A 15,250-nucleotide genomic window follows, 5' to 3' on the forward strand; every position below is an offset into this window, starting at 1 on the left:
CTAATTGACAAAACTGAGATGAAGCCTAGGTCCCTTGGGCAAACATTTTGAGAGGGTGGAGAAAGCAAACAAGCAATAGGGTAAGACTACGGGTCCAGACAGGAGAGAAACTGGTTCCTGGGATTCAGATATAAATAGGACAGCCAGGTGGGAAAAGGACCTTTATTGGGGAGCAATTTGTATCTTTTATAGGGCGGATGAGACCATTAGTGGGGAGCCTACTGAGAGTCATCTATTACAGGTAAACCTTAAGGGCCTGCCAGATGACTTGGTCCAACTTTTGGAGTCACCTCTTTCTGATCCATTGATATTTTATTTCTATCGCGCTCGTACACAAGTGTTTCAGAGCGCGACAAGGGAGGGGAACAGGGGAGAACAAAACAGTGATCTTACTAGGCCCAGTGACATTGAGAACGTGCAAGTGCATGGGGGAGGCGGAAAAGTGCACGAAAGGGGGGTGAAGTTGAAAGTGCGAAGCAGAGGAGAAACAGATAAAAATAAATGGAGGCAACACAGTTTCAGTGCAGCCAGTAATTTGCAAGTGCTAGGTTTAAGGCAGCATACAGGGTAGGTCTGATAAGTGCAGGAAGAAAAAGGGGGGCTGTATGGGTACAGATATAGAGCCCAGTGCAAGGGGTGGCCCGGAGGCAGTGTGGGAGGGTGGCAGGGTGAGCAGGTACCTGGGCCCGGAGGACAGAGTGGCCAGGTGCACGGTGCCAAGAGAGAAAAGATCAGCAGGGGAGAGGGGGAGCGAATGCAGAAGAAAAGAGGAAGGTCTTGAGGTGCTTCCGGACATGGTTCTCAAGTTTTAGAGTGGCAGGGAGGCTGTTCTAGAAAGAGGCCCCAGCCGAAGACAGATCTACCGCGCAGCTCATTTCTTTGAAAAACGACTGACCCTGAGGGGTTTGGAGGGAGAGGAGTGAAGAGCTCGAGAGGGGAGGTATTTGTGGAAGGATAGCTGAAGGTATTTTGGACCCAGAAAGCCTTGTGGACAATGCAGAGGGTTTTGCATTTAATCCTTGCATCCACTGGGAGCCAGTGGAGAGATTTCAGAGCTGGAGAGATATGATCCCAGGGCTTCAGACCAAGGACAAGTCTTGCAGTCCTGTTCTGGATTAGTTGCAGAAGGCGGAGAGTAGAGGCAGGTAGATTTAGAAAGAGGCTGTTACAATAGTCCAAGCTAGAGAGAACCAGAGCTTGGGATATCATGAGCTTCTGGGGGAAGGAGAGGAAAGGCAGAGTACCTCTGAGGAGGTGCAGTCGGAAATTTGACTTTTTAGAGACCTCAGAGATGTGGGCGGAGAAGAAATGGGTGGAGTCAAAGATGACCCTGAGGTTCTTGGCCTCGCAGGTGGGGGTAGGAGGAGGGCCAAGGGAGGCCGGCCATAGAGTGAGGGGAAAGGATGGTGAAGGTGTGCCGATGAGGAGGATCTCCGTCTTGCTGCCATTCAGACAAAGATCATTGGCGGCACACCACTCTTGAATGGTTAGGCGATGAGGGAGAGGTGGCGGCACTGGGCAGCCTGAAAATTAGTTGTGTCATCAGCCTAGCACTGGAAATTTGAGCAGAAAGTGGCAATGCAGTGGGCGAGAGTGTCCAGGTATTGGTTGAAAAGCCAGGGCGAGAGGTTAGACGCCTGGGGAACACCACAGGTAGAGAGCAAGATAGATGAAAGGAAGAACCCAAGTTGGACCTGGGAGGGTCGATTTGAGAGGAAAGCGGTCAGCCAGGCCAGAGCCTGATCAGTGATACCCAGGTTTTCACAGAGACGGTTGAGCAGGATGGTATGGTTGACCGTGTCGAAGGCAGAAGAGAGATCGGGGAGGATGAAGACAGAGGGGATGTTAGAGTCAAGGTTGGAGAGCAGATCTTCACAGATGTTCAGAAGAGCAGTTTCTATGCTTCTGGCAGCATAGAAGCCAGACTGGTGGTCATGGAGACAGCCAACAGAATTGGAATGAAGGTTAAGATGAGAGATGGCCAACTTTTCCAGGAATTTGCCAAGAAAGGGAGTAATGTAAATTGGGTGATAGTTAGCTGGACAAGAAGGATCAGCTGTGGGTTTCTTGAGAAGAGGATGCACAAAGGAGTGCTTCAGAGGGGAGGGGAAGGATCCAGAGGCAAAGGAGTGGTTGCAAAAATCAGCAAGGGCCGGAGCAAGGGTGTTAATGTGGTCCTTGATGGTTTTAGAGGAACCAGGATGAACCTGTTTTTACGAGGCCTTCATAGATCGGACTTGTCGAGCGACCTCGTCAGGGGAGAAAAGAGGAAAGGACGAGAAGGATGGTGTGGGGGTGGCTAAAGGAGGGTCAGCAAGCACAGATGGGGAGGGGAGAGAAGGGGTGTGGGTGGAGAGGGTGGGCAGGATGTCCTGGGTTTTTTAAATGAGGTGAGAGGCAAGGGCATTGAAAAGAGCCTGGGAGGCAACAGGAGGGGTAGAGACTGCAGCAGGGTTGCCCAGCTCCTTGCAGATTTTAAAGAGTTTGACCGAGTTGTTAGATGCCGCAGAGACACGAGCTTGAATGTGGACTCTCTTCTTGGTGAGGACAGAGTCAGTATTGCCTTTGTAGCAGGCGACAGGCCAGTTTGTCAGGAGGATGAACAGGAGGTTCATGAGGCGATTAAAGGCATGATGTGTGGGAAAGTGACAGGAGGGCACTGCTTTACAAGGCATTTAGAACAGAGCTAGTTTATTTTATATAGCTCCTTTTTAAGGACTTGCTGACCATGACCAGACTTCTGGAAAGCACATTCCAAGCTCTTATTGTAGCATTGCCTGAGGAAGGCAAGGATCTGCTTGAATGTGCTTTTTTTATAACTGTTTCTGCTTTCTATACAGTCAGTATTGTTTAAAGAGGAACCCACTTTGTTCTGAATCCAGTACATCCTCTTTCTTGTTATGCACCAGAGATTTCAATTGGAGAAGTTCCAATACCGAGTTTAAGAGCCATTTTTTGTCTGCTCTTTCAAGATCCAAGGCGTCTTGTAGCTACCTCTGGATGACGTTTCAGCACTCTGCTTCATGATCCACCCTAAATTGGATCTTGGCCAACAAGGAAGCCCAATCTTTAACGTTCTCATTCATAGTTTCATGAAGGGGCCAATGAGATGGAAAGGGCTGACATGTAACGTTGCGCGCTGAATGTCCCAGGCGGGGAACCAAGTCCTACGTCTTCCACATGTTGAACTGGAAACACTGGGTCATTTCGAAGTTGACTCTGAGCCGTGCACAGTGGGCTGTAAGAATAAGGTTGGTCGAATGTTTATTGAAGAGGATATCAAGGGTCGGATGAGATATTAGCCGGGACTTCTGCTGTAGAGGAAGGTAGTTGCTTAACGGGAGTGGAGTTCCTTTTGGATTTTAGCCAAAGGCTGAAAGGTGTTTGCCTTCCCTTCCAAGTGATATTGGTTGCGGGGGCTGGCAGGTGCCCCAAGATGGTCTCTCTCAATCGAGGGTAGGTTCAACAATACAGATGTCTCCTCTTTGTTACTCGGCAGTGCTCCCCCAAGCAAGCCATAGCCAGGAGAAGAGGGCTTCCTCAACTAAGGATCAGGTGGAGGCTGTGAAGGAAGCAGCTCATCGAATGACTGTTTAGAGCCCTAAAGGTATTCCAGGGCAATTTTGGCTAGACTGGGGGAGCGGAGCCCTAAAAGGAATTTGGAGCACACAAGATTCCCTTTGTAGGGCCGGGGATGAAACTGCCATTTCTAGTACTTAGTCTGCGAGGGTGGGAAGAGTTGGACCTTCTTTTGTGGCCTCATGTAGAGGGGACAGGGATTGCACTGTTAGGAGTACTGCATTCTCACCCAGTAAAAAGTCTGCATCGGTCAACTCAGCAGCGCAATCCTGCAGCGGAAGGGAAGTCCTCGGCAAGTACACTGCAGTGGTAAGGGGAGTAAGTGGTGCTTTGCTTATAGCTGGCCGCCGGACTGGCTTCATTGTCATCATTGGGGAGGGCAGGAGGGGGCAGGAGCTCAGCCCAATCATCCCTGCCAGCCGACTCCACGGCCAGCTGATCCCATGGCCGCACTTCGGACGCATTCCCGCCATCCTGACTACAGCTGCATGATCGACTGAAACACAAGCAAGGGCAGGAGCCCAGCTTCAGAGAGGAGCCGCGATCTGATTCCACTACCATCCATTGTGCCAATCTGGTACAATATTATTCCATTTTACCACTTTGAAAGACATGGTTATAACTAAAATGGCAGCCACTGTTGTTGCTTTGTGTTGCCTAGCAACATTTCCCCGATGCACATTGGCCGCACCACAGCATTTACCCGGCTGAGTTCCGCCAGAAGGCGAGTCTGCATCCCCCATTCAAGGCACCCCTTATTAAAGGCACCAGTCCTGTCTGCGCCTGTATGCGGTTGGTCAACCAGTCCCCCTGCTACGCTACTACTACGCCATCCTTCCTGCAAGTACTCCAGCAATAATTACAGCTTGCAAAGGCTAAATCCTCGGCTTTCACAGAACCCCAACTGACTCTAGCACACGCGGCACTGTACAGCACCTCCAACAGACTAAGTCCATAAGAAGCATTCTAAAAACTTCAGCACCCTTCTGTGATATCTAAGACCCTAAAAGTACTTGTTACCAGCACCCTGCAATATAATCTAACTATAGCATGGTCGCCTCACTAGCCACACTATGCCTCTCGATAACATACTACGTCTAGCTTAACTGGCCATCATATGCATTATGAGCCTCTCGACTGTGGCCCGACTTGCCATACTGCGTTATGGCAGCATGTCGCCTCTAGCCCACTACGCTATATTGAATGAGAGTTTGCTACTTTTAAATCAAATTACCACACTGTATCTAAGAGCGTGTTGCATTCAGTCTAAAGTCGCCATATTGTGTTTCGTGAGTCTGCCTCTCTCAGCCCTTTGTGCTGCACTCTAATTGGGCGCCTGTTGCGTTCAGCCTAACCTGCCATATTGTGCCCGTCACATCTAGCCCAATTTGCCACACTGTATTTAGGAGATTGTTGCATTCAGTCTAATCGGCTATGTTGTGCTTTGCGAGCCTGCCGCTCTTAGCCCAACGTGCTGCACAGTGTTTAGGAGCCCGTCGCATCTAACCGAACGCGCCATTTTGGGCTCAGCGAGTCGGTCGCATTTAGCCTGATTTAACATTGTGCTTTGGGAGCGTTTCGCCTGTAGTCTAATCTGCCATATTGCATACTGAACAATCTGCATACGAAATTTTAACCCACCTCATCACCCGCTGCTCAGGGTATTGACCTGTCCATAGAGCAGTGCCAAAACCCTACCACTAATCTCTGTTCAAGCCCCCTGCTGAACTGGTTATTTAGACCCGCAAAACCGTGCACCCGTCTTTTGTATTAAGCCCTATGCCTGCCCTACATAGCTCTGCACACCTTCACCCCCCAGGTCCACCTCATACAAAGAACAGCTATGCTAAATTGTCTTTTTCTCATCATGTTCCCTTTCTGCCTTATCCAATACAGCACACCATGCTTAGGTGACCACTACCTCCCTTTTAGTAACTGCCTCACTAGACTGGCTTGCCCCAGGCATTACCCTATACCCTGCCCGACACCATTACTACCAATTACTGAGCCATTTCCAACTAGCCCAAACCAGGACTATAGTCCTTTGATCACCTCCACGCTCTCTGGTAGAGAGCCACACTTCCACGATTCCTACAGCGGACCACTGGCTCAGCCCCAAATCCGCCATAGGTATCAAACCCTACCCCTTAGAAGGGAACGCTTTGCCTAAGATCACACACCAAACTATTCCATCGTAGCCTCATCCCTACCCTCACTACTCCCAAACCTTTGAACAACTACTGGCATAAGAAATAAAACAACCCAACTACTGCCTCGACCACCAAAAGAACCTCCAATGACTCCTATGCCGAGTTGCCTAAATTGGCCTCTGCAGTTGAACCCAAGCCACCCATTAGCCTCAAAAGCGCCATCACCAACGCCCGATCTCTAGGAGCGCACGCAACCGAAATTCATGACCTAATCATTGAACAAAATCTAGACTTAGTAATCACAGAATCCTGGCTTCACCAAGCCTTAGGACCATTGCAGCCCTAGCTATCCCACCCGAATACACCATCCTCAGAGCTGACAGAACCAAATCTAAAAAGGAGGTGAAGTAGCCATCATAGCTAAGAGTGATCTACAAATCAGCTCAAGCTCCACTGAAGACATCGCATGGTATGCACTACTACTAGGTAAACTCGCTTTGAATAAGAAAACCACAATTAATATCGTGGTGATCTACAGATCACCTAGTTTCAAAAGTCACCCAGGAATAGAAATTCCACTACTACTTGCACCCATCATTAAACCAAACACGAAATGCATTATCCTCAGAGACCTGAACCTAGGCTTCAATGATGACCTAGACCCGAATGCCCTTCACTCATCATTCAAAGACATGAATTTCATACAACTGGTCAATTCCCCCACTCTCATCAAGGGCAGAACCCTTGACTGGATCCTCTCACTTAACACTAATCTCACTATAGACACAACTACCCCCCCCTCAGCTGGACAGATCACTTCTACTTAGAATGCACCCTCATGAGTGATGAGTCCTGTCTGCCTAAGGGCAAAGTAATGGACACCTATGTATCCAGAAACCCCTGGAAGCTCACTGTTGAGAATTTCATCCCTACCCTCAACAAAACACTAGAAACAAACTCAATCATTAGCAACGATCCAAGTGTCATTGCAGAGTACTACCATAAATGCCTCTCCCTTACTATTGATGAAGTAGTTCCTATCACAAACAAAACGCGACGTACCAACAAAAAGTCCCACTTCTGGCTCAATGAAGAACTAGTCTCCCCAAGGAGGACTAAACGCTCTCTTGAACACACCCCATAACAAACATCCCACCCTCGACCCTGCCAAAGCCTTTAAGGACGCCAACAAAATCTATGAAACAGCCATCATCTCCCATAAAGCTAACACTTACAACTCGCATATCAGCAACGCAGCATCTGACTAAGGAACTCTTCTCTATTCTTAGAGAATGAGAAAATCCCATACCCACTGCGACCTCCGCCAATTCCAGTAAAGAAGGGTGCACTTCTATACAAGATGCTCTCGCCACCAAAATTGCCCCGCTACAAAAGAAAATCTCTACCAAAAGACTGCTACTAGCTGACAAACATATTTCTACCCCCAATCCCATCATTACCAATGACAACTCGAGCTCCCTATTCCACTTCGCCCCAGTCACTCAAGAACTAGTGTTCGATACCATCTCTAAATTAAAAGCCTCCAATTGCAAAGGGGACAGCATCCCAGCTAAACTGGTCAAAGCATGTGCATTCACTCTTACACCTATCACCAACTTTGTCAATTACTCTTTCAACTAATACAGTTCCAGCCAGCATCAAAGAAGCCTGGGTCATCCACTTCTCAAAAAGCCCATATTGGACCCCACAACACCGACCAATTACCGCCCAATAACCACGGTCCCAATTCTACTCAAACTCAGACAAAATTGCATACACTAAAATCCAAACACCTCGAACATCACCAACTCCTCGGAACTAGACAATCAGGCTTCAGGCCTAATCATACCACTGAAAAGCGCTCCTGGACCTAAAAATCCAGATGGACGCTATCAGAGTTTCAGGGAAACTTTGCATACTCCTGCTGTTAGATCTCTCCACTGCTTTCGACCTCGTAGACCATAACAAACTGTGCAAGTCTCTCGCCAAGGATTGCAACTTCTCGAATGATGCCACTTTGTGGGTGAAATCCTTCCAAGCAGATCCCACTTCCAGAGTCGCCATAGGCAAAGAAGCGGCTGATCATATCCCAGTCCCCATTGGAGTACATCAAGGCTCATGCCTCTAGCCCTCACTATACAACACCTACAACAAAGCTTCTCTTCTCAGCTCTAGACAATATGGGCGTCATCTACACCAATTTTGCAGATGACACCCAGATCCTCATACCCATCTCAGGAAACTACGACCAGGACACTGACCATAAATAAAATATATGCCATCATCCAAAACTGGATGGCACTGAATAGTTTATGTCTTAACAATGAGAACACAGAAGTTCTCATCGTTGGATCGCCATCTAAAATAGCTGCCCTGCACCCAGACTATTCCTCTATCAATATCGACGGCACTCTGATCCCAGTACTGAAGCAAGTGAAAACACTAGGCGTATACCTAGATGCCAATCTCACTGTGACCAAACATATGAACACGCAATCCTCATCCACGGCGTATACATCCAAGCTCATCGCTCTTAGTCGACAATTTCTGACCCCCCCCCCCACCCAGTGCCTCACTTTGGCCAGGGCCTTGGTATTATCCAAATTGGATTACTGCAATGCGATATTGCTAGGAACCTCCATTACCAACCTCACCAAATTGCAGATCATGCAAAACAAAGTCCTACGGGCAGCACTAGGGATAAAAAAGTTTGATCACATCTCTAAGACTAGGAAGGATGCCCAGTGGCTACCCATCAAAGCTAGAATTATCTTTAAAACACTGCATCACTCACAAATGTCTTGCCAACAAAGCTCCAATCTACCTCAACAATGCCTTACAGAAAAAAGAATCCACTAAAATACTGAGATCTAATGACAATCTACTCCTAGTGTCTCCTCTGTACAAAACCACCAAAGCGGGGGGCAGCAGCTTTCGTGTGCTAGCCCCTAAACACTGGAACACCCTGCCCCTCAATATAAAAAAAAGGGACCTCTCTCCCTGGCTTTAAGAAGAGACTAAAAACTTGGTTATTTAACCAAAATTAGCATACCGATCTGCTCATCCATGTTAGCCTTAGATCACCGACTGAAACTGTAAATGTCTTTGAATGTATTGTACAAGTTCTTGTTTTTATTATCTTCTGTTCACTGTATAAATGCATGACCAATGCCTAAATTGTCTGTAACCACGCTGTGATACCCCAGCGTCTGGGCGTGTAACAAATAAAATAAATACATTGTTAGAGAGGCACGGAGAGTGTTGCTGGATTCCTCTTTCCCTTCAGTGCGTAGACCAGACCCCCACATTCCACTCCTCCGAGTCTTGGCGTCCATCATGGATGCAGAAGCGGGGGTTTGTCTGCCTGCAAGCGAGGACGTAGGGGATACATGTATTTGTCGGTTTGGGCTTGCAGGGGACAAGTAGGGGTGTTCGGTCACCTGTGACTTGGTTTGCCATCTAGTGCGCAGCATTGGGAAAAATCGGTATGCAGTGATAAATTCGTGGAAACATGTCGCCAGTACAAAAAAAAAAAAAAAAGAAAATTACAGCACAAATGCTGTGACCCAGTAAAGGTGTACCCCATTATACCATTTAAAGGGAGCGGGGGTGGCCCCTACTCCCCTTAAATGGTATATTGGGTCTTTGGGTTGCGGGCGTGTCCCCTGCATCCTTTACATGGATTGTGGCGGCAAAACCACAGCCTTTTTGCCACAATATTTTGTGTCTGCAGCCATTTTTGCTGCAATTTTTAACACATGGAACCGGACAAATCTAAGTTTCTCCATATCTAAAGTGGACAGAGATCTTTAAGCCCAGTTTCTTCAGTAGCTCCGGTCACCAGGCCACCCAGGCAACACAAGCAACACTCCCCTGCACTCCGTCACTCTGCAACAGTGCATGAGTTTCTATGTAAATGCTCCTCCTTACATGGTGAAAGGGGAAGAAAGACTCAGCCAAATGGGAAACAGTGGCAGGCTGACAGTTTTCCCAACACAAGCAACACTCCACTGCATTTTTATGTATAACTGCCTTTTTCCAGCTCTTAGGTAGCATGGCTTACACAAAACCCTATAGTTCAACCCCAAAATAGTTTGTTTCATTAGCTGGGACTTTCCACAGTACAGTCTGATTTGTGTTCTTCTATAAACAATTCTGCATTCTCATGAATTTTTCTGAAATTGTGCAGGCTTCAATTGCATTTCTGCACTCTAACAACTCTGAAGACCGAAAAAATAATTATCCTTCAGCCATTTTGAGAAGAAATGTTTAATTTCATCTGTGAAGCTTTTGATAACAATGTTCAGCTTAAAGGGAAACAAAATCTGGGAGTGCCAGATTGGGTCAATTCATTACGACATCAGAATACCTCTGCTTTTTCACAATTCAGGGTGGGATGTGGTCACAGGACCTTCTGCAGCTCAAGGGGAAAAGGTTGGTTGTGCATGGACATGCTTTTGGCCCAGATAGAGACTTTGGATGGTGTCGAAGCTCAAGGTGGCGTCCACCTCAAATAGTAGTGCCTGATAAGGCGCAAACCAACGAGCTACGCACACAGTCTCTGAATCATCTGAGTCAAGCACAAGGTGATTCTGGCCATCAAAGAGTAAGGTACAAAAAGACTTACCTCAAGCAGTCATTTACAAGATGGAATTGAACCTAAGGCACAAGACCCATTAGGACAGCATATCCCCTAAAGAGATCTGCTTTCTAACAAAAATTCAATTCTGGATGGTCCATTTCACCATTTATCTTTCAGAGGGGGATAATGTAAGTAAATAGTAACGAGTTGGATAATATGAACACCAACTATGTAAATAAAATGCCATTTGGTGTAATCTTAAAGAATAAAAACATTTACAAAAAGAAGCTGAGGAGAAAGTAAAATCAATGGCAGTGATGGAGGCTAGTAAGATGCACGGTCAAGAGGCAAGTTAATTGTCAGACAAAATAGATCGACTGAGCCAGATCGGTTCTCAGCATCTATGGAATGGGATGAGCAACCGCAACACATTTTGCCTTAAGCTATCTGGATCACTTCCTCCCACGTTGAACTCTCATCACAAAAACATTTAAAACAACAATTGTGAAATGCTAGCAGACTCACAGCTGATGGGTTAAATATCGGAGGGTTATCATTGATGTCCGTCACTGTGATCTCCGCTGTACCCGTTGTCGCAAATCCATTTCCTTCCAGGTCAGCAGCTTCGAGAGTCAGTGTGTACTTTGGTACTTTCTGGGACACAAACAGTTGCAAAAATGAGTTATCAGGAGAGAACATTTACTCCAATATTTTTACAAATCAAATCCAAAAATGAAGTGACAGTGTACCTAGCTCACTGAAGCACACAATGCAGGTCTTGGCCCATGTGCCCCCCTCCAATCGTACCTCACATAACCCTGTTTCTCACCCCACAAATTAAAGTATAATAATGTTGAGAGAAAACATTTAGGCACTTCTGGTAAAATAAATTACATTGAAAAACATTTCAGGCAACCTTTGAACTCCAGAGGGAAAAGGCATTGCCAATTCTTAAAGTCAAGTGATTGACAGTTTGAGTAGGGTCTGGGAACGAATCTGCACCTGAATGCAAACAATGCAAGGTGATTTGTTTGTTTAGGGCTAGGGTGCTGGTTTTCTAACATTAACTAGTTACTTCAAAGTGACTCACTGCCAACGCCTAGTCAATGTAGCTATGTACCTTCATATGTGTTAACCATTAGGAGTAGTCTGCACTGCCACAGAGAAAATGCTTCTGAATTGGTGCATCCTAGTAATGTTTAACACTGCCAATTAGTTTATCTGCCTGCTTCAATCTCCATTCAATCTTTGAACGTATCTGCATCATTTGATGGCTGTGTACATCACCTTTAGAAATACAGGCTAAAACAACAAACTTAATACGATGGGCTATAATTGAATACAAATTCTAGTAAAGTCAGCCGTACAGAGGATAAAGTGAGCTAGTGTGTTTTGATATCCCTCCAAAAAGCAAGTATTGCAATTGCATCCGGGGTCAACAGGTTGAGTTTTCAAACGCTTTTCCTCCAGCAATGTATTATTTGGGCATTGTCTTTTAGTCACAAAATAGCGGGAGTCTATACTGAGAATGTGGTCACTCCAAGGATTGCTGGCAACCGCAAAATGTTTTCCTGCATAATAAGGAAAATTGGCTTGATGGATCCCTTCCCCCAACTTAAACATCCTGACCTCATTTCAGTCACTTGACTGCGCTCAGGACAGGTTATGTGGTCAAGATATCTGGGACATGCCATGAGGTGAGCAGCAGCACTGCTTCCAAAGAGACCATTGGGGGATTTTGAAACCTGTGCTAAACCAGAAATAAATGCATGCACTTTTGCTAGGACAGATTTTCTAAAGTCCACCCAACGAGACTTTATAACACTATACCTACCTGTACAGAAACTCCAACTTAGTAGGAGGCTGTGCCACTCAAGGTAGGAGTAGCTATGACAGAGCAGCCAGGCTTATCTTAGGAAGGAGAGAGAGAGGGCTGTGGAAAGGTACAAAGAACGTGTGCCATACATCTGGTCCAAAGAGAAACTGATTTATTGTACAAAATAATTGTTTATTTTACATACAGACACAGGCAAACATAATTCTTTAGAAAGGTAAGCACTATTATCAGTCAAACACAACATAAAAACCAACACATACTCATGGTAAGTAAACCGAAGTATAAACTACATTTAGAAAGGCAGTATGCAATTCAAGGAGTGTAAAACCACATTATTAGACTTTCAGAATGGCAGTATGCAGTTCAAGGTAATCAGAGCCTACTGGTAGTAAACTGTAAACATTCTGTTTCAAGCAATAAAACAATGCTGCTACTAACATTGCAAGTAAGTATATTACAATACTAAGTAACATTCAATTTCAGGAATAATACTGTTACCCTACCACAGCAAGTAAGTATACTGCAACACATGTAACTTATTCAGTTTCAGGAATATGCAGTTACACCAACATCACTTTCTAGATTAGTGGAACACTATCAAAGGTGAGTAAAGAACTTTGTAATACTTTTCAGAATGGCAGTAAGCAATTCACAGGTAAGAAGTAACTTTCTAATGCTGGCAGTGTATTCTATTACAAGGAATATATAGTTAGATCACCAAACCACAGCGAGTAACTAAGTTCTTTGCAAAACTTTTATATTTTCTTAACATAAGCCTTATACGTGAGCAGCCCTATGCTAATAAAAGGCATTAGTATTCTCAGAGGCAGAAGGGGGATCCTGGCCTCTGGATTCTTGGTTGTGGTGATGAAAGAAAGGACACTGGATGGGAAATTGCTGCAGCAGCCGAGAGGAAAGGCTCCCAGCAGAGGAGGTTTGGTGCTTCTCGCAGCTGTGTGGATTTTGCACCATTTTCAAGGCACCAGATGAAGAACGGTTCTCTGATCGATTTGCCCCTCTACCTCGGTCCAGCACTCTGCCGAGGGGACTTTCCAGCAGGAGACCATCAAAGTTTCAGTGAGATTAGTTCATAGGAAGACGTTGCACAGCAACCTGCCTCGAGGTCCCAGGGGATTGGCGGTTTGCAGCCCAGAAAGATCGCAGCTCGTCGTGGCTCGACATGCAGGTCTTTAAGATTGATTGGTCCCACAAGTTGAAGGGTTGGAGCCGTCATCTCAGGGACTCCTCTGTCTCATGGAAGAAGTGGTTAGCACAGGCAGCGGTTACACAGCAAGATACAACAGTTGTTGCTGCGGCCCATCCGTGCTCCCTTCCTAAATGAATATGCTGCCTGTAGTGGTGAAACAAATGCCTATAGACATGTGGATATTATTGCATGAACATTTAATCAGTTAAAACATTTATTAATACAAACACGAAAACACGGTTTCATTGTGTATGACAAAACTCTTAATGAAGCAAGTGAATAACACCAAGTGACTCAAAAAATATGCCCACGTCCACAAAATATTGATACAAGCTAAATTGTCTAAAAAGAGAAGAAAAATAATGGTTGCTTTATATCCCAACACTTGTTTGTGTGCTTGTAAATCCTACAATGCTGCCTGCAGTGGTTACACATCAGCCATCTCCAGTCGCTAGAATCAGCTAAAGCCGTCTCGTTTTCATCAAATTCATCTCCAGTGGTTGACTTATCTTCATCTTCCAGATCCAGGCCATTTATCAAGGAACCCAGCCAATCCGCACACATGCTACATTCAAACTTTGGGGGGCGACTGTCCTTTTAGGGCAGCCAGCATTCCAGTTAAGACTGGTTGCGGCAGGAATGCCAGGAGACAAAGGGCTGCAGAGTTATGGACCACTCCCTCGTTTCCTGTCTTCAGACACACTGGAGCCTCAGCAGGCTACACAAAGGATTTCCGCCAAAGACAAAAATCAAAGCAGGACCTCCCCCTCCTAAAACGGCAGCACAATGACCAAGAAAGGACAAGCACACCAAAAATGGCGAAAAAAGAAAAGCCACCATTCTAGATGAATGGTGACCGTTCTGTGGGCTACTGCGGCTGGTTTGACAGTCTGCGAGTAGAAAAAAAAATGTTAAAAAAAAATAAAAAAAAAACAATCACACAAAGGTCAGTAGAACACGTGGTCAACTGCCACCAGCCATAATTGTTAGCTTGTCACTAACAGAAATGGTACAAGAGCAGTGTGAAAGGGGATATTATGTAATCCCTCTGAACTCCACATATGTGGGGTGTGCTGATCTCACAATGGGGGTTGTAGAAACAATAAAAAGTATCCTTTTACACCCTTGGGAACATTAGTTCATACAAGGAACTCAGGAGAAAAGGGAAGCCAAAGGGGCGCCCCAGTAACACTGCCCAGAAAGTGCTCTGTGCTGCAAAAAAAGTTTTTTTAAAAAAGTACATGCCCAAAATGTTACAGAAAGTATGATTCCCAAAATATGGAGTCTCACAAAAAGGACTTCTATGGAAAGAGTAAAAGAAAGGGCGAGTGGGGATACAGTTTCCAACTCACTCCGGAACACTGAAAAATAATCCACAAATCCAGCAAAAAGTACTGGGGGTCTCACAGGTTTAAGGGCGGCAGGGATTCACAAGTACACACTGACACAAGAGCTGCACGTTTCAAAACCTTTATTGATGGTGTAAGAGGGGTTGGCAAACTCCTCTCTTGCCTTATAACTAAGATGTGAGTATTCTCGACCATCAAACAAAGAAAATACAGTCCTAATCAGTCCTTAGTCAAACTAAAACGGCCTATACTAATACAACTAATGCCTGCCCTCTTTGTAATACATGCGTAAAGGGAATGTGTAATGCAAAAAGGAAAATCAGTGTTCAAAAGAAATGTCAGTATGGCTGAGTAAACTCCCTTCCCCACGTTTTGTAGCATGGGTTAAGGGGGCACACTTGTACCTTACGACACTCTGGCTTCGGACACAAGGATGCAGTTTATTTCGTGGACCAGGGCCCACTGGGCCTTGCACGAAAAGTCTTAAGTTTATTCGCTTTACCTCTCGGCTTTCTCTCACTCCAGCCCAGGTCACCTTTTAGCTTG

The 15,250-nt window shown here is 45.7% G+C and overlaps 1 protein-coding gene across 2 annotated transcripts in view; it reads right to left on the bottom strand.

The window, feature by feature from the left end:
- The window catches only part of CDH1 (cadherin 1), a 398,557-nt gene that overhangs the window by 76,802 nt on the left and 306,505 nt on the right, over positions 1-15,250 (bottom strand). For both annotated transcript variants that reach the window (XM_069635549.1, XM_069635548.1), the window contains exon 8: positions 10,837-10,965. In XM_069635549.1, coding sequence (XP_069491650.1) covers positions 10,837-10,965 — 129 coding nt within the window. The remainder of the gene's footprint in view (positions 1-10,836; positions 10,966-15,250) is intronic.

Source organism: Ambystoma mexicanum, chromosome 1q, assembly GCF_040938575.1.
Source record: "Ambystoma mexicanum isolate Mex_15411 chromosome 1q, UKY_AmexF1_1, whole genome shotgun sequence".
Taxonomy (NCBI): domain Eukaryota; kingdom Metazoa; phylum Chordata; class Amphibia; order Caudata; family Ambystomatidae; genus Ambystoma; species Ambystoma mexicanum.